The 27,971-nt window shown below is 36.3% G+C and overlaps 1 protein-coding gene across 5 annotated transcripts in view; it reads right to left on the minus strand.

Annotated features, from left to right (window-relative positions):
* The window catches only part of NR3C2 (nuclear receptor subfamily 3 group C member 2), a 358,063-nt gene that overhangs the window by 326,181 nt on the left and 3,911 nt on the right, over window positions 1–27,971 (minus strand). For all 5 annotated transcript variants that reach the window (XM_055384928.2, XM_063705598.1, XM_019025951.4 and 2 more), the window contains exon 2: window positions 21,655–23,413. In XM_055384928.2, coding sequence (XP_055240903.1) covers window positions 21,655–23,411 — 1,757 coding nt within the window. In that variant the 5' untranslated portion in view covers window positions 23,412–23,413. The remainder of the gene's footprint in view (window positions 1–21,654; window positions 23,414–27,971) is intronic.

The following is a 27,971-nucleotide window of genomic DNA, read 5'->3' on the forward strand; positions in this document are numbered from 1 at the left end:
ACTTAGAGTAGAGAGGGGTTTCTTAGGCAAGGGATATAAAGCACAAACCTTAAGCAGTAAAAATTGAAATTTTGATGACATCAAAATTTAAAGCATCCGCATGAAAAAGAACATTATAACAAAGTTAAAGCACAAGCAGTAGACTGGGAGAGCATATTTTCAACTCACATAACCAAAAGTTTAATGCGCAGATTAATACCTTTGACAAATCAATAAACAGACATTAACTCACAAGTAATATAGGTAAATAGGATATGAACAGCAGTTTATAGAAGAGGAAACTCAGTCTGATAAACCTATGAAAATATGCCCAATTTTCCTGTAATGAGGAGATTCACATTTAAATTACAAATGATACACTACTTCCTACCCACAATACAAAGCGTAAGCAAGGATGTGGCAAATCAGTACCTTACACATACTGATGAGAACGTAAACTAGTACAAACATACTGGCAGGCATTATGCAAAGTTTATAAAATGCAAGATGTATACATTTCTTCATTACACAGAAATTCTACTTCTAATTATATATCCTAGAGAAATCTTTGCTATTGGGTATAAGCAGACATTTACAAAATTTGTCTCTGCAGCACTACTTTTATCAGCAATAAAACTGGAAACAATCTAAATGTCCATTAATAGGGAACTAGATAAGCGATAGAATACTATCAGGCAATTACAGTAAAATAAACTACATCTAAATGTATCATCACACATAAAGCTCAAAAATCATTAGATGTTTTGCAAGGGTAAGATTCCATTTATGTAAAATTGCTAAATATACGCATACACCTATATATGCAGGATAAAAACATGGGCAGAAAATACATATGACATTCTTGACTTGGACTGCTTCCGCAAAGACAGGCAGGAAGTGAAAAGGGTGGGGAAGGGATCCAAATCTGATTTGAACTTTGTAATATTCTGTCTCTCATTTAAAGAAAGATCTGAACCCAATGAAAAATTAACATTTGTTAACTCTGGGGAGCAAATTATGAGTACTATAATTTTGCTTTTGTTAATTAATTTAAAAATAATAAAGAGATAAATAAGGCATCATATGAAAATTCCTAACCCCTGTTTAGATGATATGGCCTCTGTTCAGCTCAACTAATTCAACTTTCCAGTAGATAACTATAATCCACCTTGATTGTTACCGATCTCAAATAAATTGCATTTTGACCTTAATGTTATTTTTCAAAATAATACTCAAAAATTATTACCAGTTGGTCAGACTTAAATACATTAAAGACTTGTGGAAAATAATTTGTCACTTATACTGATGTTAGACGTGAGAGCTTCTGAAAGGAAATTTATGTGATAATTATTTTTCCTTTACCTTTTGCCTTACAAAATATTTAGTTTTTACTATAAAAATACTACTTAGCAATAACAGCTGAATAAATCATAAATGTAAATCTAGATAAGTCACTATTTCCATGTCCAGAGACTCCATGAATATTCAGTCAGCAGGCCAATTACAAACCATGAAGTTATTAACAGTATTAGGGTTATTAACAAAAGTATTTTTAAAACAGTTTTTCATGATATGCATAAATGCAAATCTTTAAAATATTTTGCAACTGATTTGCCTACAGAAAAATCTGTTAGGCTCAAAATTTCCAGTGATTCACCTAATACCAATTAATAAATAAAACTCCTCCTATTTACTCAGTTAACTTTGCCTTATCTCACTAAGTGAAAGGATCATTATGTAAGAACAGTGCAACTTAAAATAATAAACAGAACAGAAAAGAAAAAGCAAAGGATTGTCGATCTAACCTAAGAACCTGAAAGAACCATTCTTACAGGATCGCAGGAACTGAAGGAGTCAAATTTCAGGCCTGATAGAATGATGGAGCAGGAGGAAAGATCATTAATATAGAGGAGAAATAAATGTTAGAAATAATGATTAGTATTTTTATTCTGCCCTAATAGCTCTTTAAAGTTGCTCTATTCGCTTAGGAAATAAACTATACTATGAAAAATGTATTTCATTCATCATGCTTGCTTTTCAGATTATTATAAACAAACAATTTCATTTGCTCTCAAGTGGTTTTAATAGATGTTACAACAAATGGCCCCATAACTTTAAAGAATCTAGAAGCAGGCAAAAACCTGCAAGAAAAAAAGCAGCATTCTCAGGGGGCATGTGCAGGGTCCATGCCTCCCTCCACCCGTCTGTCTAGGGCTGGTTTAGGAAGCAAGACAAATGTATCCATGAAGCCTAGATCCTAACTGAACAAAATGCTCATCAGCCCAGAACTCTCTACTTCTCTGTGAAAATGGTAGTGCCATCTGGAGGCAAAGATGATCTTGTTCTTACATGTGAGAGATTTATTACACTCTCAAATAAAATCATTACTGCTGCTCTTTTAATAATTTTTCGTCCTAGAAACAATACATTCTCATTGTAGAAAATTTGGTAAATACAAAAAGAAAAATTAACAAAGCAGTAATCCTATTACTCATAGACAAACACCACTGATTTCAAGGCATTTTCTTCCACTAAGAAAAAAATACATGCATTTCTTCCCACTGAGAATAAAATATACACAAACATAACTGAGCAGACACAAATTCTGTCTATAGAGCTGCATATCATAATATTAAATATAAAAAATAAATTGTAATGATTTCCTATAAATTTTCTTCATAGACATAGCTGCATTTTTATATCATAATAAGAAAAAAATAAGTTTACCAAGATTCGGCTAATCGCCAATTCACTGGGAAAAAAGTTATTTAAATTTTTGTAAATTATGCTAAATTAACATCATCATACATAAATCTTTTTCCATATGTATAACAACTTCCTGATGACACACTCCTAGAAACTGGATCTTTTGAGGTATATAAAGACAATGATAATAATAATATAGCAAATACATTTATGTAGGACTTACTATGGGACAAGCACTTTTCTAAGCACTTTACATATTCTAACTAACTGAGTCCTTATAACAATACTGTTTGGTACATTCTATCATCTCCATTTTACAGATGAGAACACTGAGGCACCAAAAGGTTAATAAATAATTTGCCTAAGATCACACAGCTGATAAAGTGGTAAAACTGAGGACACCTGGCTGAAGAGTCCATGCTCTGGAATCAAATTACACTACTTCTGATAGTGCATACTGCCAAATTACTTGTGTCTCTTTCTACTCTCCACTGGATGCCATCCAAGAGCGATGGTCTCTATGCTCCCTATCCACCATTTGCTTTTTCTGAAAATCCAATTTAAAATGATACCAAATTGTTGCTTTCACTTCTATTTCCTTATTTAGTAGCATGATTAAACAGTTTAGAAGTTCATACACTCCATATGTATTTGCTTTTTTTTTTCTTTTTTTTGAGATGAAGTTTTGCTCTTGTTGCCCAGGCTGGAGTGCAATGGCACAATCTTGGCTCACTGCAACCTCAACCTCCTGGGTTCAAGTGATTCTCCTGCCTCAGCCTACTGAGTAGCTGGGATAACAGGTGCCTGCCACCATGCCCAGCTAATTTTTTGTATTTTTAGTAGAGACAGGGTTTCACCATGTTGGCCAGGCTGGTCTCGAACTCCTGACCTCAGGTGATCCACCCGCCTCCGCCTCACAAAGTGCTGGGATTACAGGCGTGAGCCGCACGTGGCCTGTATTTGTTTTTCTATGAGCTGCCTGTTCATGTCTTTTCCTTGTTTTTTCCCTCCTCTCTTGGAAGTCTTCATGGTCTTCTTATTGATAAGTACTAGCTCTTATTATGGAGATATCAACCTACTCATCATTTCCCAAATTTTGTCTTAATTTTGTTTGGCATATGGGAATTTTGAATTTTTATATAATCAAAATGTTCAGTGTATGTATGCATGTGTGTATGCATGCGTGCACACACATACTTCCTTCTACCGCTCTCTTCTTATAAAGACTTATAATGACTTCTCTATCCAAGAGTCAGATATGTGTTCAACTCAGTGTTTTTCTCAATTGAGGTTCTCTTTAAACCATCTGGAAATTATCTAGTGTATGGTGTTGGCATTATATCTTAAGCATAGTGAGATTGTAAAGACTTGATACTATAGATGGTTTTATATAATATGTTTTTATCTTCATGCAGTTTTTAGAATAGATGGCAACATATGCTGACTTATTACAACAGAATTACTCAATCTGAGAGAAAGTTATAATCTAAGACACTTCTATTCTGGTTACAGGCACATCAAAAACATCTCAAACATGAAATTTATTCTTACCTTTAAAAACCCACAGAGCAAAAGCTCTCATGGGCCTTTTCCCAAAACAATAATTCCAGCCCAGTGTTTAACAATAATATAAAATCAGCAGATTTTTCATAGCTGATTTAAATCCCTAACAGGGTTTCTTTTGTTTTCATTTCTGTTGTCCAAAGAAGATACTATATATTTTGCAATCACCTGCTTAACAGTGCTTATATTTGAATAGCATTATATATTTAGTGACGTTTAATGTGTGGGGAAGAGGGAGAGATTTCTCACATTTTTACTGGCTTCTCAGGCTTTCCTCTAAAGCACAGGTCCCTATAATCAGAACACTAGACAACAGGGCATGATCAGTTATGAGTTGTATGCCAAGTAATTTGTTAATAATATTGATGTTTGTGAATGACGTACTGTTAAAACAGAAACACAGAAAGGGTCCATGATTCTTCCTATAATAAAGCCACTCTCATTTACATTCTGATGGTGTTCACAAGTGAGAAAAGAGGCGGAGATGAAAACCATCACAGTACATCACTGTGCAGCCTATCTTATCTATGTTATAGTCCATAATAAGCAATTCTTACTGAGTCATATTTCTATGCTGAGTATTGATTTTTATGAATATCACAAAAACAAAACTTGTGCTATTTGCTTTACTGCCCACACACACATACCCACCCAATGCTTTTCAATCAAACCACCATGGAGCATGTGATATATGTAAATGTTAATCTTCATTTGTATTGCTCTAAAAAAAGAGTTTAAAAATCACTAAGATATCTTCATGATAATCTCTATTTTTGAAGTTCAGAGAAGAATACAGTTCTCAATTAAGTTCTCACAAAGAACTAGAAGAATTTCCTCTCTCTACAATAATGTTAGAGGTTGAATTTATTAATACTACATTGTTAATTCATTTCAAAATGGAATCTCAGGTCATACTCTCATATGAGTAATTATTTACCCATTGTAGTTCCTATTTGTTCCTATTCCTCTATTTCAATTTTAATTGAAACTAATAACAATCAACAATAATAAGAACTAAGATTTGTATTGAGCACTCTCTACATGCCAGTACTTTACATTAGCTCAGAAAATTTCCCAATAGCATAGGAGGAAGGACTGTTAGTGTCACTATTTTACAGAGGTGGAAGGAAACTCATTCTTAGAGAGGATAGGTAACTTGCTCAAGGCCATATGATGAGCAAGTGGAAGTATGACCTAAAAGTTGGCTTTCCACTCTTCTACATGTTCATTTCTTACATATTCTCCCATTTACCAAGATTGCTCTGACTCCTGATAATATCCTCCCTAGAGGATGCTATCTCTTTACCTGCCAACATCTACACACTCTTTAACCCTCATCTTTTTCAAATGTATCTCTAGCCTGTTTACATGGGTCACCTTGCATTCTCTATTTCACGGTTGTTTTTCCTTTTTTTTTTCTTTTTGTCTGGCTAGCCATCTTGCATAAATATTTACCACATGTTATGAGATGTAAACAAATGCATAACTTAGCATCACTGGTGAACAAACAACTCAAATTGCATTTTCGACTATAAATGTTCTATTGGTAGTGGATCACAATGGTCCTCTTCCTGCTATGTAGTTATATTTTAACAACCACCAAGAGAAAGGGTTCTTAATCTGGGGCTCATGGGTTCATGAAATGGTTGGCGAAGGAAGGGCCCATGAATCTTTTGAAGCTATAAGCAAAATTACATGTGCATGTACGTATAGTGTCCTGGTGAGCAGGTATAAATTTGTTAGTAATTCTCCCATATTCCGAAAAGATTATTTGCATCGAGAATGGCACAGGCCCTCAGTGAAAAGGCCAAAGAAGACATGATATAAAATACTTCTTATGTACTCTTAGGTGGATAATGATAATGAGCTGGATAGTCTAGAGCCATATTTATTCGTGGGACCAATTTAATGAGCTTTTTAGAATAATATTAATGGCAACATTCTTTACATATCAGTGACTGATGATCAATCTGCAGTGTACTCTTTCGGAAAACATTCTGATTACCACTAATTTTTCTCATTATTAAAGCATTTGTAAATGTACTTTGTAAAAGAAACTATAAGATCCTCCCTCCCAAAAACATGTTGCTTTTGCCCTTTCCAATCATTAATTTTCTGTTCTCCACCAGCTCACAATATTACCAGATAGTTCATTTCAATAATAATTCTTACCAATGATAATGCTTAGAAAAGCAATGTGACCAACCTATTTAAATAGGGAATAATTAATCAATGACTGTATGATCAGTTTTTGAAACTGATATAGGGTACAGTTTTTGTTTGGCCAGACCCTTTGAAGACACATCTTCCTGTGTTCTTAGTACATGGGGTTGGGTGAGACCAAACCCCCACCACCTACATGCATACACGTCCACTCATGTGAGCACACAAGCAACACCCCTACTTAAGGCTGGATGAGTGACCCAAGCCAGATCAATCAGAATCTGTCGAGAAAGGTTATTCCTTTTAACCTGAATAACTAATGAAAATAAAAGCCCAGAGTGACGCTGGCCAGAAAATATAACTGAATAAAAAAAGTAAAGCCCTAGTAGATGCAGACAAAGAAACTATAGGATGACACCATTCGAAACCTAGGATCTAACCAAGCCTGAGGTGTACTTCCTGAATTCCCATTTGTTTAAGCCAAGAGATTCTATTTTCTTTAAGCTAATATGAGACGGGTCCTTGTGCTGTTTGCAAACCAAGAGTACTGACTAATCATATTACATTCACTTATGACCATCACATAATTTTATTAATGAAATTAGTATTCAATTTCTAACTGCTCCCTCCCTATGTTCTCAAAACATTATTTGGTACCTCCAGAATAATATCTACCACAACCTACTTTGTAACGGGATCTTGAATGTTATCTAGATTGGGTGTTCCTAAAGGTGAAGACTTCCTCATTTTCCACTCTGACCACATACCCAGTGACACAGTTTGGATCTCTGTCCCCACCCAAACCTCATGTCAAACTGTAATCCCCAATGTTGGAGATGGGAGCCTGGTGGGAGGGGATTGAATCACAGGGGTGAATCCTTCATGAATGGTTTAGCACCATTCCCTTGCTGCTGTCTTGTGATAGGGTTCTCATGAGATCTGGTTATTCAAAAGTGTGTAGCAGCTCCCCACTCCTTCTCTTGCTCCTGCTCCAACCATGTAAAATGCCTGGCTCCCCTTTCACCTTCCACCATGGCTGCAAGTTTCCTGAGGCCTCCTCAGAAGCTGAGCAGATGCCTCCATGCTTCCTGTACAGCCTGCAGAAGTATGAGCCAATTACCTTTCTTTATAAATTACCTAGTTTCAGATATTTCTTTACAGCAATACAAGAACAGACTAATACACCCAGGACTAGGCTTTGACCAAGTCAAGTGCTTATATAAATGCTTGCTGAAAGAAAATCAGTACTGAACAGAGCACATATATGACACTATACTTATTAGACAATGTAGCACCTCCCTATTTTTAGGACTCAACTACCTTTTTTATAATAAAATATACATAAAATTTGCCATATTCACCATTAAGTTAAGTGGCATTAAGCACTTTCACACTGTTGTACAACCATCACCACCAACCATCTTCAGAACTCTTTTTGGATTAAGTGCTTTTAATGTGCACTGTTGTTTGTTATACGTTCCAGGGAGTTTACTGAGTAAAACTGGTATTTCACATAGCAGTGTATTCGTCTCTTTAAAATGTCCATGTTTTCTGTCTTAATATAGTCTTTCTTTCTTCTCTTGGGCAAGGCCCAGGGAAGGGCACTCCCCTTTTAAAGACGAGTAACTGAAATATCAAAAGTATCACAACATTCTAAGAATAAGTATGATGAGAAAACATTTATCATTCTTCATGGATTCAACGCCTGGAAATAACTCAGCTTGCTTAATATCAGTTACATTTCTGGAGGATACTGACAATGTACTGACTCTGACAGTCATGGACATCTAGCCATTTTCCCCATTAATTTTAACTTGTTTTATGTCTAGTTTCATTAAAACTCTCAGAATACTAGATTTATTTATTCCTGCTAGAGTAAAATTGGCAAGAATTTAACTTTTTAAAAAAGCATACTTCAGCATTATGAAATCACAGAGGCTAGGCCATGTTCACAGAATTCTATTCTTTACCTCTTCCATTCTCAGGTACTGGCAACAAATTCAGCCTTCAAAAAATGCACAGTTCATGAAATGCACAGTTCATGAAATTATACTCTCTCATAAAAATCTTTTGCTTGTTAAATGAAAATTAGCTCAAAAATAGAGGTATTTGCTAATAGACATCCAGTAGCCACCCATGGATCTGAATGTTTCAGAAGTCATACAAATGTAGGAGCTTTAGGTTTTCACAGTGAAAGGTTGCTATGCTTATAACTCCTCCTTCCTCTACTCTAGGAATCCATTAATTTCTTCAGTTCCCTAAAAAACAGTACTTAAGAGGGGGAAAAATGCTATTTTTCACCTTACACATAGCAACCAAGTCCAAAATACAGGGTATATGTCAATGAAATTATCATTTCTACCACATATAGAAAGCCCAGAATGCTTTTAGAAGTTTCAGGGGAATAACTCACATGTATACTTACCCAGATTGGGTATGAAAATGACAGAGGAATTGAGGAAAAAAAAAAAAAACCTGTGTATCATATGATCATAAATTCTTTAGTCATACCTCAAATTTCCAAGAACAAAAGCCTCTCAGGATATAATTTCCATTTCAAAAAAAATAGTGAGAATCCAAATTGGCATAAACTAAAGAATATCTACTCCCAATTCCATTTCTATACCCTGAAACTTTGCATCTAGAATTTCAAACATATCGGAAAAATATTTTTTAAGTAAATACAAGCTCTACCATGTGATGGAAGAAAATAAGCACATTTCTACTTCTGGAAAGAGTACTGTGAATTCAAACACCAGTTACTTGAGGACACAATTAATAGACTTCCAAACAAGCCTAGATCTTGTATGCATATCAAAATCCATATGTCACTATTTCTAATTCATTTACATAATCTTTCACCAGTTTGCTTTCCAACTCTGCCAAACCAGTAGTTGGCTCTTCCTGTTTCCATTTCCTGGGGGTATTTTTTTCTGTAGTCTAATAAAAGGTATTCCATTTTGGTACTGAAATTATCAAGTTTTACCTTCATTCAAACAAAACTATTCTGCTCCTCTTCTCTTACATTAGAGCCATAACTCTGCTTAAAGTTTCTCCTTGTTCCTATAAACTCCTGTATTTTTCTTTCCTATACTCCTTGGCAATCTACTTTTTGTGGTGCTGTTAACACACACGGTTTAGTCATGTAGTGGAAAAGGAACAGGTTTTGGGTCCAATAACCTGTATTCAATGATTTCTTCCTTTAAATTGTCTCTAGTATTTACCTCTCGCTTACCATCCCAACCAGTTGGGCTCCTATCTGCCTAAATTACCAATATGACAGCCTCTACACTGTGCTTTTGTCTCAATCCTTATTTTCTCCTTTGCTTACCAGGTTAACCTTTCTACCCCCTTTTATGTCATTCCTGAATTAAAAAAAAAAGTTTAATATGCTATATTAACAGTGCCCAAAACTTCATTTCAGCATTCACCAATGTCTATAATCTAGTTTTCCCCAACTACCATTAAACCTATCTAGGCAAGTTTCATTTGTCCTGTCTAGCACTTGACTTGTGCTATCACTTATTCCTTGAATACTCTCCCTAATTCCCCTCAAGTACTCCCAATCTTCAAACATCTACTGAAATCTTCACCTCCTGTATGAAGGTCTCCTTGACTATTCTAGCCCACATGGAACTCTTCCTTCTCTAATCTTTGGTGACAACTTTTATCTCCATCACACAATCAAACACATAATTGGCGGGGGGAAAAAAGCTGTATACACTCATGTGAGCTATCTTCCCCAACTAGATGGGAATACAGTGGGGACATTTGGTTTGTTTCATATTCATTTTTTTTGTTCACCCACATTAAGGACAGAGTGGGGACTAAATAATTTGAAAATTGCCTATTATTATTATTATTTTTGAAACAGAGTCTCTCTCTGTCACCCAGGCTGGAGTGCAGTAGCACGATCTCAGCTCACTGCAACCTCCACTTCCCTGGTTCAAGCAATTCCCCTTCCCCTTCCTCAGCCTCCCGAGTAGCTGGGATTACAGTTGCACGCCACCACACCTGGATAATATTTGTTTGTATTTTTGGTAGAGACGGGGTTTCACCATGTTGGCCAAACTGGTCTCAAACTCCTGACCTCAGAAAATCTGCCCGCCTAGGCCTCCCAAAGTGCTAGGATTATAGGCGTGAGCCACCACGCCCAGCCTGCCAATACAGAATTTTAAATATCTATTGTACTCTTAGTTCTAGGTCTTCTATCAAAAAGTTTACAATAAGGTACATTGATAACAGAACTCAAAAAGATGAAAAACACACAATAAAAATGGGCAAGAGTAAGCAGGCATGAAAGGGAGGCATATGAATGGCAAATAAGCACATGAGAAGATGTTTGGTGTCTTTAAGATATTAGGAAATGCCAATTTAAACCACAATGAGATATCCCTACACAGGTACTATAATGCCTAAGCTTAAAAAGACTATCAAGTGTTGGAAAGGATGTAATGAACTGGGCCTCTAATACACTGCTGATGGGAATATTAAAATGGTACAAACACTTTGTAAAACAATTTGATAGTCTCTGAAAAATTGAAATTACCCCTATTGTATATTCTAATGATTCCACTCCTAGGTTTTTACTGAACAAAAAAAAACATATGTCTATGCAGATATTTGTATGTAAATATTTATATTGACTTTAACTGTAGTAGCCAAAACTGGAAACAAGCCAAATGTCTACCAACAGGTAAATGGATGAATAAAATGTGATATAGCCATAAATGGAATAGTACTCAGCAATAAACAGAAACTACTGAAACAAGCAATAATATGGATGAATCTCAAGTGCATTATACTGAGTGAAAGAAGCAAGAATCAAAGGCTACATAGAGTTTATAGACAATATAGAAAAAAAAACGAAATTATACCAATAGGGCATATACAGTGGTCACTAGGGTTTGGGAGTGAGGAAAAGGGTTGACCAAGAGAATCTTAGTAAATGATAGAACTCTTCTGCATCTCAATTGGGTGGTGGTTACAAGACTACACATTTCACAAAACATGTAGAACTGAACACCAAAAAGAGTGAATTTTATAGTAAGAATTAAAAATAAGTAATCTCATTGTGCAGACTAAGAGTGTAAGTCATCAATTATCTTGGAATATATCATTACCAACTACTGTATTATACTGAGATGAGAAAAAGGAAGAACAGTATTTGTTAATTATTTTGTGGAAAATTCTAAAAATATGATGACAGAAGTCAAAACAATTTTTTTTGCTGAACTCAGTAGAACTCTGTCATTTAACAATTTTATTAATATTACATAATCACCAATATTTAGTCATGCCAGATATATACCCACCCCCTCTGCTAGTCAATCCATCCATTCATTCTCTCAATATTTACTGAACATGAACAACAGACCTGGCACTGTTTCAGGTATGGAAAATGTACAAGTAACAGGCCAGATGAGGCCCTTCTCTCGGGAGGCTTACATGCTAACTAGCAGAAATGAAGTAAAGAAAGATCATTCTGACAGGTACTGCTATGAAGAGAGACAAAGAAGGTGATGTGTTAGAAGGCAGGGGATGACCACTTCCAATAAAAAGATCAAGGAAGGCCTCTCTGGGAGGGTGACATTTGAACTAATCCTAAGTGACAAGAAAGAGGCAGGAAACCAAAATCTGGAGGCATAGCCTTCTTGGCAGAGGCACCAGTAAGTACAGAGGACCCCAAAAGGAAGCGGGCTTGGTTTGTGGAAACCACAGTAAGGTCAGTGTGGGGAATGAGCAAGGAGGAACAGATACTAAATATAGCAATCAGGGGCCTGGTAATTTAGTGTCTTACAGACCCTAAATTATTTTACTTTCTGCTGCTTGCAATGAGAAGCCACCAGAGGGCTTTAAACTATCAGCCACATAATCTGATTTACGTTTTTAAAAGATCCATCTGGCTGCCTATTATTTAGGATAGTCTGCTTTCTTCTTCTCTATCTCAAATACCTGTTTCTTCATTTGCCTTCACTATAGGGCCTTAGGCAAATCACGAATACTGTCTCCGTCTCAGTTTTCAAATCTGTAAAATAGTGACGGCAGTCATCAGCAAGTGCCAAAACTCTCACAGTTAAATATTTAACTCTGAGGCTGACTGCAGTCTCATTTCTATTCTCACCTTCCCAGGACACTGCCTCATCAATCCTCTTGTCTCTCTCACATTTTCAGTCTCAGCACAAGTCCATTGCCCTCTTCATATTTCACCTGCCGAACAAAATCCTTACTCTGAACCTGCCATTTCTTTGCGCTACCATCTCCTCCCTTTAACCACTTTTGCTGTCACCAAAACAGATGACAAAGCAAATATACTCCCAAGAGTAAGCATTGTGCCTCCACCCCACGCCCCAGGTTCTCCTCTTCAATGTTTATTTACTCCTTAGACAATCACAATCCAATCCAATCCCTTCTTGAAAATCACCAGCACCCATCTGTCAATGGCTCTTAGGTTCTATTCCTGGTCTTCCCAACCCTCTGGTAGAAAACCACTATCTCCCACTGGAAGAAAAGGATAAGGTAACAAAGACAAAAAGGCAGGATTCTATTCCCAGCTGTGTTACTAGCTACTTTGCATGATACTGGAGAAGCCATGCTGTTTCTCTGGGCATCAGTTTCAGTATCCATGCCCATAGTGGGTCAGATTTCTAGATAGTCTTGGAGCCCTTCCACTGGAAATTCTAAGACTACCTGATTCTTCCCTTTGGCATCTATGACTTAAGCACGATCTTGGTTCTCTACATAATTCTGTCTCCTTCATTAGGATGCGTTGTTCATCTTCTCAGTGGGGCACTATTCCTCCTAGTTCCTAACAAAATGCACTTTAAACTGTACTTGAGTCACTATATACATTCCCTCCCTGGGTAATATTACTTTTAACAGCAAAAACCACAATTACTTTTGCACCAATCTAACAGCATCCACATGGACTCCCTCAATTGCAATTTCTATGAAGAGGCCTTCCTGACCTCCAGACCAACATTGCCACCTATATGAAGAATGTTTCCAATCATAGGTAGGTCTGGCACTTAAAACTCATGTAGCCAAGGTAACAGTACTTCTGCTCCAAACCTATTCTTGACCTCTTCATTTCTTTTTTCTTTTTCTTTTTCTTTTTTTTTTTGAGAGAGAATCTCGCTCTGTCACCCAGGCTGAAGTGTAGTGCATGGTCTCGGTTCACTGCAACGTCCACCTCCCACGTTCAAGCGATTCTTGCATCTCAGCCTCCTGAGTAGCTAGGATTACAGACACAAATCACCATGCCCTGCGAATTTTTGTATTTTTAGTAGAGATGGGGTTTCACCATGTTGGCCACGCTGGTCTCAAACTCCTGGCCTCAAGTGATGTGCCCACCTTGGCCACCCAAAGGGCTGGGATTACACTGTGCCTGGCTGATCTCTTCATTTCTCTTACTCACCATTATCCATGAGAGTTAAGCTCATAACATGATGTTTTTGCCGATTTTCCACATACTTTACTATTTCTACTCAAATATCAACTCCTCCCCTTCCTCTTCCTTAACAATTTAGTCCTAAAATCATTACATAAGACAGAGCAAAGTAGGTACCCACAGTGGAGAAAGGGGGTGGCCAACAGTGGTGGCTTATAGTTGGGTCTATCAAGCCCAAGGGTGGCTCAGAAACCTGATGTGGAAGGTCAGAGTCAAGCAGAGACAGGAGGGCACCTGTGTGTTTGTGTGGTCTAGTGGAGGGTGTCTGAACCCCAGCAGGGTGAGGACAGCCCAGCACGGGAGTCTGGGCCTGGGTGGGATAAGGAGGGCAGCCATAGAAAGGGGGAGTGTCCCTATGACCCAGAATGTGGCATTAGACTGTAATCAGAAAGAGGAAAAGTGTCTTCAGGGATGGGAACCCTCCTTGAAGAAATGTCCAATTCCAGATCTGGGTCAGGAAAAGTACAAGATGGGCCTAAAGCAAGGATATGCTCAAGGAATGATAGGGACAAGGCAAAGGGACACAGAAACCACTCACAATGGGCTTCCATTGGCTTAATCAGGAATATTCTGACCATCAAAAATTAGGACAGTAACAGTATGTACGTAACTCACTTCACAAAACAAAAAACAATGACGCCATGCTGATATACATAAATATCTGAATAAACAAAGTCTGATGAAGAATGGGGTGCTTACACAGTTTCAAAGTGCCTTCCACAAAATATATTCTAATAGCAAAAGGAAAAGAGTAACTTTATCATGGAGAAACCCTGCAAACAGCACCTGAATCAAGTGGTCTAAGTATAGTAATAACCCAAACAGAAATCACATGCCACCTGACAGGATGCAATGAGAAGAATGCACAAAACACAGCTAGGAGTAGAATCCTGCCCGTCTGTCTTTCTGTTACATTATCATTCCATTCCAGCAGGAGACAGTGGTACAAAGCTGATGCTAAGGTTGGGGAGACCATGATATTCCTGCCAAAGGTACATCTGTTGCATCTAATCATGAGGAAACATACCAGAAAACCCAATGGAAAGACTTTCTACCAAATAACTGCCCTTTAATTTTCAAAAGCAGTATCAAGTCATGAAATCTAGAAAAGACTGAGGAAGTATCCCAGACTAAAGAGACATGACAACTAAGCACAATACATAATTCTGAACTGGATCCTTTTGCTATAAAAGGCATTATTGGGACAAACAGCAAAAGAGTAGATGCCAGTAACTTATCCATACTAATTTCTGGATTTTAATGGTTATATTCTCATTATGTAAGTGAATGTCCTTGATGCTAGGAGTTCTCTATACTTTCTTTTTTGTAAATTTGTGATTATTTCAAAATCAATTTTTATAAAAAAGATGCTTACATAGGCTTTTTCTGTAATATCTCAAACCTGTCCCCTTCTATTACCCCCAACATCTTTACTCCAGAGAGCCTAGCTCTCATCCTTCTACACAGCTGAAATAATTTCTTAACAAGGCTCTTTATACTCCAATCCACCTTACAAACACGCTGCCCAATAAGGTTTCCCAAGTGCACTTCCTCTCCTGCCATGTCCTGCTCCAATATTTCCATGACAACTCACTACCTACCAAATTAAGTACAAATTTCTTAGTGCAAGTTTCAAATTCAACTCCTTTCTAGTTCCAACTAGCCTCTTCCAGGTTTTCTCACCCCCAACCCCGACATCACAGCCTACCACGCGGCTCAACCACACTCAGTGTTTTCTCCCCATCTCCAGGATTTTGCTCACAGAGCTCCCTCCTCCAGTAAGTACCCACTCCCCAGTCCCTGCAAGATTTTCAATGCTAAGTGTAAATACCAACTCTGATCATCCCCCACCTCCCCATTTTCCAAGACTTGCCCATATAACCTCTCCCTGCCAGAATATCTAAAGTCAATTTTGCCACTTACGAGCCAAATTTCAGTTTCATATCAGAGTTTTCATACATTTATCTCAAAAACTCCTAATATATAAGGTGAATATTCATTACACACCAATGAAGTATTCATCAGAAATGAAATTAAGTCATAGCCACAGTTACGAATCCAGATGGCCAGCTATTATCTCATACTCCCTCCCTAAGGTATTAACTTTTTAAGCATTCAAATTACTTTTTGTTTGTCCTGTTTCCTTCCTTAAACTACGGTTTTCTATTTCTAGCACAAAATACAAACAATTTCCACCACTTTTCTACATAAAAATTTTGGCCTTAGCCATACCACTAACAATCATAAATCCAGAAGTTTCTAGAGCATAAATTAACAAGTGCTCATATGTAATTACATTTTAACTTCATCACTACCTTACTATATAAGGAACAAAATAAAACTCTTAAAACTAAAAACAAATCCTATACTTCACAAGTTTAAAACCAGAGACCCTAATGTTTAAAATGAAGACGCTATCCATTTAACATGCTTTTATTTTTCCTCGGTTTTCATTAATAAATGTTGGAATGTCATCAAAGATATCCAAGTTAATGGCTATATTTAAATGTAATCAAGAAGCTAATATTTTTCTCTCAATTTGAATTTAGTAAACGAAACAAAATGATATATTATTTAGCAGTGGGGGTAAATTTTTATCAGCAAATGAACAGTACAAAACTAAAGCAACAGCTGAAAGTGAAGAAAAAAGTATTACTTTGCAGAAAAACATAATGACATCAAAGTATGAAGAGAAGCAAAGTGTTGCTCCTAAATTAGTGGTGATCAATATAACATCTGCTATTACTCTAACATTCCAAGGACAGAAAAGGTCAGACACACCTAGAATTTCAATATTGCAAAAGGCAACATGGAATATCAAATCTATAAGTAATATCTCCATAGTAAGAACTTTACATTCAAAAGTCTAAGTCCGTAGTATGTCACCGGTATGAAAACTGCATTAAGTGGAATAATTTGAGGTTATCTAACTGAAACCATGGCTTTTATCTCAGCATCATTTTTAAAGTATGATGTAAATAATAAACCAATATTTTAGATGATAAGAGGCAGACATACTGACATATAAACCTACGATATTTGTGATGTTTAAAAATGAAACTCACAAAAGTACACTGTACATAGTGATTTGTGTATTATAAAACACTTAATTTTTTTATTATCACCACTCTTCCCAGAAATATAAGTGAATGAAAAATGAATATCAGGAGAAACAACTCTCATTTTAAAATAATTTACAAAAATATTTAAAATATTTACCTGGTGAAATTCTAGGTACATTAGCAATTTCAAAATCAAAATATTATGAGACAAATAATAAGTAAAAGAAAGTTACATGTTTTCATTCCCAAATGACCTAAGCAATGCTGTAATGGATTTATGTATTAGAGTAAGCACCAATACACTCTCTCTCTCTCAGACACACACCCCACCATTCTTTCAGACGTTGCATTACATGGAAATATTTACATCTCAACTGTTTATTCTGAAAGTTTAGTAAAAGGGCAAACTTTGTCACAAACTCCCCGAATTCTGATGTTTGGTTTGTCATATAATGTGAGTTTCAAGGAAACTTCAGGGGCAATTGAAAAATAAAAGAATAAATATAGGTTATTTACTAAACTGTTTCATTCTATCATGAAAAAAAAATCAGCACATATTAAGATAAATCCTAATTACTGTTCTTGTAACCTCCAGAATATGCCCTTTGAAATAGTAAACTTTACATTTAAAAGTCTAAGTCAATGTTAGCCCTGTGTTATGATGCTATCAAAGTGACTATGACTATCACCATAAACAGCCAGTGTTATGTCAACAGAAATGCCCTGTTTCCATGAGGAATTGTGTAAATAAGAAGAACAAGGAATTCATAGTAAGTTTCAGAGTTTATTTTTTCTTTAAATCTGGTTTTAAAAAAACACAACTGCTCCTCTTTTCGAGTAAAATCATAGATCGCCCCTCCTCATTTTTACTGTAAAATGGTAAATGGAAATGATATTTTTCTCCCCAGACTACCCTGAAAACCATGAAACTAGACTTGAGAATACAAAATACTTGAAACTAGATTAGCAAGTATGTTAAAGGATACTCTATTTTGATTCTTCAAAGGAAATTACACTGGCAGCTCTTGGGGCGTATTAGTGATCAGCAAAATGATTAGTTCAACTTAATCACTTCAAAATGAAGAAACTGAGGCTCAGAGCGGTTTTGTTGATGTCCAAGCAGACAGGGGAGTTCTAATCCACCTGACACAACTAGGTCCGGCGTCCATTCTAAGGGCTTTACATTTAGCTTTGTCATCATTTACTTTACAATTTGGTGCTCAGACAATCCATTCACTGGAAATTATTAACAGATGACTTTCGTCACCACTCTCACCGAATGCCCACAGACTGAAATAAAGACAACACACACCTCACAGCCATTACTCATTTCTGTCAGTTTAAAAAATTAACCTGAGCAAGAATCATTTTTCCTATTTGAATAGAACACTCCTCCCTCAAAATAATATTCAGTAACACTAATACAAATAATGTAATATCTTCTTTCTTCATTAACCTCCAAAGGGTGTATAGAAGAGAAACAGACCAGCAGTTCTCAGCTTCTGGATCTCAGAACTCCTTTTCATTCTTAAAAAGTATGAAGGATCCCAAAGAGCATTTGTTTATGTGAGTTACAGTCATTGCTACTGTATTGGAAATTAAAATTAAAATTAAATTATTTAAATTAAAAATTAAAACTAATATTAAATTAGTTTAAATTAAAAATTAAAACAAATGTTTTAAAATCATTTAAAAATAAGTGATTGCATATTAACATAAACAATATGAAAACTGTTTATGAAACAATATTTCCCCAAACAAAAATCCTTAGTGAGAAGAGTGGCACTGTTTAACATTTTTGCAAGACTACTGTCACACTTAATAGAAGACTGCTGGATTTTCATTGCTACGTGTGGTGCTATGTTTTTCTTCAAGTACATAAAGAAAATCTCGTCTCATATAGATATGTTGTTGGGAAAGGGGAAGAATATTTTAATGGTCATTTCAGATAATTGTAGATATGAATCTTTGATACTATACTGAAAAGTAACACTGAATAGTTCCTTAAAGGTTAATTTCAATGTGGAATCTGAAACAACATCAGTGAACTTTTCATACAAGATTATATCAAAATCCATTGGTCTGTGTTCCATTTTGAGTGGATATTTTAACAAAGCATGATTTCTGACTGTGTGAACTTCCTTGAAAAGGTCTCAGGAACCCTCAAACCACGATTTGACATCTACCAGAAAATACGGTAGTTCAAGTTTCAACCTAATGATGAAGGATACTATTAAACCTAGAAGCAGTATACACTGCCTTGATCCTTTATGATATTTAATTCATTAACCTATTCAACATTCCCTGAAATGAGTTATCATCATATTTGAAGAAATAGGCAAAAAGGTTGGGGTTTTTGTTCAAAATAAGAGACTAAGGATGATACTTGGACAAGGTTAAATTAAATATTACAACATGTAGACTGAACTCTAGAAAAACAACTAAATTTCCTCTGTTCCTTGAGCTTTTACTCTGATAATCAGCAAAACAAATAGGTTTGGATAGTATTCACCAAGAAAAGCCGTAAAGAATCATTAATCTATAAGAGATATCAAATCACGTTAAAGCTTTAAAGTTTTTAGGAAATTTAGCTGGCACAAAACTAGTATGTATATAAGCAGAATGAATCCCTGTTGACTGTATTAACAAATACATAAGGAATTTTGGAATACTCAAGAGGAGACACAAGACAATGCTTCCTGTGCCTATGAATGCATGATAGGCTCAAGGTCACTAATTCATACTAACATGTCTAAGGCTATGCATGGGTCATTGGACCATCAGGAGGGCTTCTTGAATGGAGCATGAAAACTACATTTAAAATAGTAGAAATAGGGATATAGAACAAACATAAGAGACAATCATTTGAGCTTACTGCATCTGTAATATTTCTACCAGAAACGTCATTACTCAAAGCAATAGTTTTCAAAAATAAAAAAGCATAAATAGAACTGTAATAACAACGGTATAGTGCATAATCATTTTTAAAATATGAGTTTAATTATAAGAGATTATCAAATATTTACTTTAACAAGTGCTTAAATATTTTAAGTATTTCTTTATAAGATTCTGTGGAATTTCATACAATGAAGAAAAAGAAAACTAAAAATATGAAAACTAAAAATTATAAAACCATTTCATAATAGCAAAACATATACAATGCATACTAACATATTGGAAGGAATTCAAAGTATTTCTCATAAATTAACTCATTTAAATTGTCTTAACTATCTTTGAGATGGGTACTATTTAATCCCCTTATACAGTTGAGAAAACTAAACAATTAAGTAGCAGAGTTGGGATTTCAACCAGTTATGCTGTTAACTACCAGGCTATACTACCTCATATCACCTCACTAAAAACATCATTTACAAAAATATTCACAACACATGAAAAAACGTCCTTCTCTAAAAGTAAAGCAAAGCACTAGCAGTAAAACACATGCTCAGTTTGGTTCTGATGGCAGCCATGCTGTCTCATGACTTGTGTTAGAGCTTATAATTTAAGAGACAGTATTAGAATATGATTAAATAGTTCATGCTGTGGGGAAACTATAAAAATGTATCCTTTATGAAATGTTTGCTTCCATAAGCAAGAAAAGCAAGGTTTGAGGCAATGACAATGAAAAGAATACATAAAGTTTTTGCTTTTGGTTTGGAAAAAAATAGAATAAGAGAAAGCCACAGCAATACATGTAAACCCTATATCCTGTTAATGGGATGGACATATTCCCCACAAAATAATTTTTAATGAAATAAAGGAAACTATCCACATAGTTCTGGATGCCAAAGGAATGAACTATACCAAGGAAATCTATTCTTTACATAGTCCATAAAGGAACAATTTATCACAACCATGTAATAAAAACAGTACTGAAGCAAAGTCCAATCCAAGTATTCACTGTATAACTTAGAACCACCCTTTATAGTCATATCTAAAACCTCTTCCTTGTTTTTTCTAAATATATACAACATGCTATCTGCAACAAGGAAAGCCAAGAGATATTTTACAGTAAATAAAATATGTCTTCTTGCAGATCTGAAAAGTTATAAATATACCAATTCAAAACTGCAGTGACATATTTCACTTCCAATATAAGTAAGAAAGCAAGATTGTCCACTTAGTAATTTTAGATATGCTGAGTCTTTAAAAGCTCTCAACAGTTAAGGAAATGATTTATTTGTATTGAAAAACCACAACTTTCATATAATTAACCTACCTAGAAAAGGGCAGAAGGGAGGGAAGCCTGTGGGTAACAGATACAGGATCCAATTTTAGTTTTCACAACCGATGAAGTGATGATTAATAAAGAAAGCCATAATAAAAAAAGGACTAAGACCACAAATAAACTAACTTAAAGCAATTTTAGTAAACCGGCAAACAGCTAAAGGAAAAAAAATCTAGTACTAGTCTGCTAAATTACTGTATTTACATAGTAACTGGCAGTAAAACATAAATTTTCCGAACACCTAAAACAGGCAATGGGGAGTGGGGGACACCTACATATGCCCCTTCAAAATCAATGCAGATATTTTCTAAGACATTTTAAGAATGCTTTTTCCCTCTACTTCAAAAAAATAACATTATATCAACATGCAAAGGGGAGCAACATATGACCATCCTTAAAACAGTAATCTGAAATGTGTTTAAATTTATCGACTGTAAAGATAATGCTAACCTTCAACATGTATAAAGCCATGACTTCCAAAAAAATGGAGAAAACCAACTTACCTTGATACATTTTCTGGAATGTATTCTAAGACCGGATACCCATCACTTCTTCTAGACGACAGGTCGCCGTGTGATTTCCATGACTCCACTAAAGTATTGACAGGAGGAAAGGAACTCAGGTGTTGGAAAGATTGGTCTCTAGCCGATCGTGATAAAGATATTGTACCTTGAGCACCAATCCTGTAGTGGAAGGACTGTCCACCTGAATTCACCCCAACAATAGCAGAGGAAGGGATGCTGGCCTCTGGGTAATAGCTCCCGTCATCTGGTTCTTGTTTAATACCCACTGGGAATCCGCTGCCTTCACAGTTACCATCAAAGCCGGGCACAGGTGGTCCTAAAATTCCTGATAGAGAATAATAGTCTTTATCATCCATAAAGGAAAAATATGAGCCATCCATAAATGGAAACGGGTTTACTGTTGGATTCCCTTTAAAAGAGGTGCCTGAACACGAATGCTTGGTTGATTCTTGCTTTATTGGTACTGAGAATGAAGAATCCGAATTTATTTTGCTATTTCCTCCTAGACATGAGCTGCTAAAAGCTCCATCTGGTTCTGGTTTTATGTACTGGACGATATTAAGCTGGCCAGTCACACCATTTGAGATGGCACTCTCTACTTCCTCAGTCTTAGGAAAAGGGACCTCTTGAGCACCTTTCTCCTGTGTGTCTGGACTGGGAACCACATCCCGCAATGTACTGGATCCAGCAGAGGTGCCAGAAGCAGTGTAGCTGAAGGCATTGTTTACAGGGCTACAGATAGATCCCACAGTACTGGCTGCCGGACTGGAAAGCGTGGATCTGTTATTAGTGTTGGAAGGGCTGGAAACAGAGCACCTTGAGCTGTTAATATTTGCAGGGCTAGACACAGAGGATCTCAGAGTGACATTATTGGGACTGGAGACTGGAGATTTTACACTGCAGTGACTTGGAGGGCTGGAAATTGAGGATTTCATGCTACTTAACGGACTTGAGAGAGGAGAGCCCACATTGCTAGCATGTGCAGGGCTGTGCGACCTGGAGCCTCGATTTTCAACATTAGGGGAGCATGTCAGAGGAGTTCCCTGGGTGATTGGGCTGTGCACTGGAAAATTGCCAAAGCTGGCTGTGGTGGAGGACACAGAGTTGATTCCAGCAGGACTGCAAACCGAAGATGTCATGTTCAGAGGGCTGCAAACAGACGGGCTTTTCTCATGACACATGATAGGGCTTTTAACAATGGCGCGCATGAGGCCACCATTCACGGAGCTCCCAGAGTCAGACATAAATGATCTCAAGGGCCTGTTCACACAACTTAGAGTGGAAGGACGATGGCCATTTCCTTTGTAAAATTTCACCAGCTGTTCAACATTCTGATAAATCTTAGCTGGACTCATGCTTCCTTGTTGGTTCTGCTGCTCATAGGAATAGTCAGCATCTCTTACAGAATCCATATATAAACCCATGGACTCAGCTACAGTTGCTGAAAGTTCCTTAGATTCCAGCTCAGTTTTAATATCAGATGTTAAAATCCCAGGCCGATTATTGTCTTGCTGAAGGCAAGGGAGTAGTTCGTGTTTTTCTTTGCTGCTTCCTTGAGTACTGTTGTTTGGAATAGCACCGGAAACACAGCTTACGTTGACAATCTCCATGTAGTTATTCTCATCGGTCCTCTCTGTAGGTCCCAGGGAAGAATGCTCCACAGCCTGAGAAACTTGACCCCACCGTCTTTCCATATCTAGACCTTCAGGGAGACTGTGGTAGCCTTTGGTCTCCATCGCTAACAAATAAATTTACATTAAAAAATTAGAGTCAGTTATAGCAATATTACTCTAAAAGACATTCTAAAATTGCATTTACTAAGCCACAAAACATATTCTACTTATTATGAGCAACATTTCTAGCTAATTTAAAACTGTTACCTTTTTGGATGCTGACAGAGTATTGACTACAGCTTGTCGAGATGTCAGAACAAGAGAAGCGATCATATAAAACTGTTTTGGATCTAAATAAAAGTAACGTTTGCTATAATACAGTCTTTAGAGTCTGCAAAAAATATTTACAAATGTTAACTTATTAGATATTCAAAGTAATCCTGGGAATTATTAAGGCAGGCAAAAAAAGGAAACTGAGGACTTAGTGAAGTGGGTGGCTTGCCCAAAGTCAAAGACATGGTGACAAAGTTGGGTTTAAATCTAAATCTTTTGACTCCAATGCCTTTGGAGTCTTTGGATCATATAGAAGCTGCCTTCCATATTTAATACATGGCCTTGTTAAAAACAATATGGAAATGTAATTAAAGTTCCTCTTTCCAAACATAAACATATCAAGTGAATTATCATAGGAAAAATAATTTTTGATTTTTTTAAAAGTAAGACTCTCTTTAGATTAGTGATGAAGATAATTTAATGTCAGTTCTGAAAAAGAACTATACATTCTGATAAAGATGGTCCATATCTCAGAAGGGCTGTATGACAACTCAGGAATGTCTGGTGTCTTCTCTGTATTTCAGTACTGGCAAGGACTTTGACATGCACCCTGACCTGTGCATGGTACCAGTGGTACCTCTGCTAGAACGACTGCCAACAACCAGAAATGTTTACTCTCAATGGTAAGTGGCGACTTTTGAGAGGAGCCCTGAAAATTTAAGCATTCATTCATTCATTCAACAATATTTACCAAGTGCCTGCTACACCCTTGGCCTTAGACCAGTCAGTGAATAGGCAGTGATAAACAAAAGAGACACAATCCCCATCCTCAAGCAACCCACAAGGTTGTTTCAGATATATAACCATATCCATGCACTCTATAGATCAATTTACTTCACAGACAGAATCTTCATAATAGGCTATATTGATATAATTCTTACCCATATAATTTAATGCAGTATTGCAAGCTTCTTGCATATATTAATTCATTTATCCTTACACACAACCCTGAATGACTGATAAAAGTATTATCCAAATAATACAAGTGTAGAAACTGAGGCACCAGACACACAACCAAGTGTTGGAGCTGCAATTTGATCGCAAGACTCTCTCTACACAGTTTCTCAATCTTGGCACATTGACATTTTGGGCCTGATAATTCTTAGTTGTGGAGGTCTGCCCAATACACTGTTAAGGCGTTTAGCAGTATCCCTAACCCCTACCCACTAGATGCCAGTAGCATTCCACCTCCCCAGTTGTGACAACTGAAAATGTCTCCAGACATTACCAAATGCCCATGGGGGGGCAAAATCACCCTTGGCTGACAACCACCACTCTAAAGAAACATATCTTAAAGGAAATTAACTCACTCACAGTAAAATTTTATTTTTACATTTTAGTATTTTAAAACTCCTAAAATCTGTATTATGCATTTTTCAAACATTTCAAAGTCTGTAAACAATCTATGGCCCAATAAAAGTCCTGATCTAAAAGATGCTGTTTCTGCCATTCTATATACAAGTTTTATTTTTGGCCTCTCATCCTTTCCCCTCTTTGTCACTATCTCCACCCTGCCTACCTTCCCTTCGTTTAAAAAAAAAACAAAAAACACGAAGTCCTTTTGTTACAGAATATGTATTAACATTGAAAAATAATGCTACTAAATAAATTTGCATTAGATAAATCTTAGCTGGACTCATAAATAAATTTGCATTAGATAGCACAAAGCCCTATGAAGAAATTTAATGTCCAAATTGTCCAAGTATTATAATTACCTCTTACTTTTCTGTGTTTTACGCTAGAGTTTACCTTCCGAAAGGGCAGAAATGATCAATTTCACTACAGTATCCCAAGTGGATACATTGAAAAAATTTTCAACTATTATAATATCAATACTCAATTTCCAAACATTAAAATCTACCAATTATGTAGTACATTTTCACTTAAAGAACATCCTATGAATTCCTAATCAAAAATCAATCACAAAACAGTAGAAAATAAAATTACAAAGGTTGAGGTAGTTATCTATTAATAGTAATTCCAGCCAAAAAGTTTGGTGTGGATGAAAGCCAAGTAAAAGCTGATAGAAAACTAAACTAAAAAACAGTGAATTGGGATCCAAATAGCTAAGACTGGCCTTTTATGCTTTACTAAAAAACCATTTAGTCATAGCTTTGTATTGAAAAATAGCAGTAAATATTATATGCTGCTTCTATTTCTACCTAAGAATATTTTGTCTTCCCCATACTAAAGATGAATGACTATATAGCTAAGGTATAAATGGTTCAGATCCAAATCCGTTAAACAACACAATAAATATGTCTATTTGTATTCAAAACTGAACACTTTCTGCACATCCCTCCCCCCACACACCCCCAAATTCACATTCGCTCTCTTGGCAAACTGCACCACCATCTAACCAGAGGCCTGGAAGTTACTCTTGTCTCAACAGCTTTACCTGAAGGCCTTCACTGGCACATTGCGTCACTCACACAGCCTCATTCTCTTCCTGGTCATAGTCAAGAGGGCTCTCTGTCCCGTGTCTGAAGGGGACCCCCACCCAGACCCCTCTCCAAAACCCATTCTCCAAATTGTCTTTTGGGAAGGGCAGTCCACTCTTGGCTTTTTTGAAATTTCCCTATATAAATTTGCATATCAAAGCCTCTGGGAGATTCTGTTTACTTTTTAATCCAGCATTCCTCAAATAATTTGAGCACTCCACCTTTTTCTCAAAGAACATCTACTAAGATTCTGCACTTTTCGGCACTCTGCCCTAAAGCAAGAACCATATCCCACATTTGTGAGGCTACGGAAGACCTGAAGAGAATCTATACTGGAGATGATGGGTACCAAAGACAGTCTTAAAGCCCTGGACAAGGTAGCACCTTACCAGCTAACATCATACAGCTGATCACAACTTTCCAAGTCCTGTTTGGCTAACCTTGAACTTCCTTAATAACATAAAATAGGCTGTGTTTCACCACATTATTGACAGGAGTCTCATTAAGGAATTTGCAAAAGGCTTTGCTGAAATCTAAATTACTTTGTTTAAGGTATTCTCATCTGCCAACCTAATGCACCTCTCAACAAAGGAAACAATACAGATTGGCAATAGTCAAACACAAAAGAATACAAGACATCTAGCATCTGCACGGCTTCTACGCAAACATTTTTTTAAGATCAGATATTTTTCAAATAGCATTATTGAAATATTTTCTGTTGAGTCTCCCTGGTATTTTAATAAGTCTTTTCTGTAAACAAATGGGTCCAGTTAGGAATTTATTTACTATGTCATCCAGGAAACAGAGGTTATCTTTTTGCAACTGGCACAATGACCATGGCTTGAGCAGAATTTCAGTCAACCTGTACTTACTAGTGAATACTGAAAATACTAGTCGATGAATATGATCCTCATAGAACTTAATATCTAGAGGATAAAGAAAAAGCTTATGTTACTAAAGTATAAAATGAAGCAGATAGAGGTGTACAAATCTAACTAACAAAAATCAGGCTTGCCTGCCTCACAATGGAAACCATACCAAAGATTCTCTTAGGACAAATGCAAAAAACATTATGAACTTTTAATTTTCATGCAAATGGACCTCGCCCCGAAACATAAAAAAAAATTCACTAAAGGAAAAGCACTGGTGGAGGTGCTACTTTAAGCCATACATATGCTCTCAAACACAAAAGAAATGCTGTTTTCACAAAGGAAAACCTTAAAGTTTTACGTTTTACAGTCTGTGTTAAATTGCCCTTTTCCATAAAGAAGTACTTTTTTCGGGAATATTAACAAAGATCCTTGCGAATTTGTATTTTATCTGGAAACACTTTCACTTTTAGTAACCCCCAAAACCCAATCTCATCATGATGGAAATGATAGAAAAGGCATCATTTTTTATATTTATTTGACTATAAGATGGCACTTTAAAGACTAAAGCTTAAGAATCTCACAATCATCTATAGACTGCATAGTTGTAAAAGTTCACTATATGTAACTATTTTTTGTCATTCCCCACTACATAACTATTATGTTCCTCTCTTTTATAGATGAGGTAAATGATAGAAATCTGCCCAAGGTCACCTAAGAGAGCGGGAGAACCAGTTAGAACTGAGCACACCTGATTTCTATTCACTCACCTAATTTACCGAGCCACCTGATCTTTCCAAAAATCGCCAAACAAAACTATGCCTCCCTTAAAGGAAAAAGCTCCACTTTAAATTATTTTTTAAAACTTCTCCTCTCAAGCTTTTCCATGATAGCTGCCACGATGTCAAACATAAAATTTAAACTTCACAGCAGGACTTCACAGATGGAGAATGCTGTTATCATTACTATGTAAATATCATCAATAACAGCACCTAGAGAAATGGCAATACAAAATGTTAGGAAGCAATTTGGTGCCTTTA

This window comes from Gorilla gorilla, chromosome 3, assembly GCF_029281585.2.
Source record: "Gorilla gorilla gorilla isolate KB3781 chromosome 3, NHGRI_mGorGor1-v2.1_pri, whole genome shotgun sequence".
In the NCBI taxonomy this organism is placed as follows: Eukaryota; Metazoa; Chordata; class Mammalia; order Primates; family Hominidae; genus Gorilla; species Gorilla gorilla.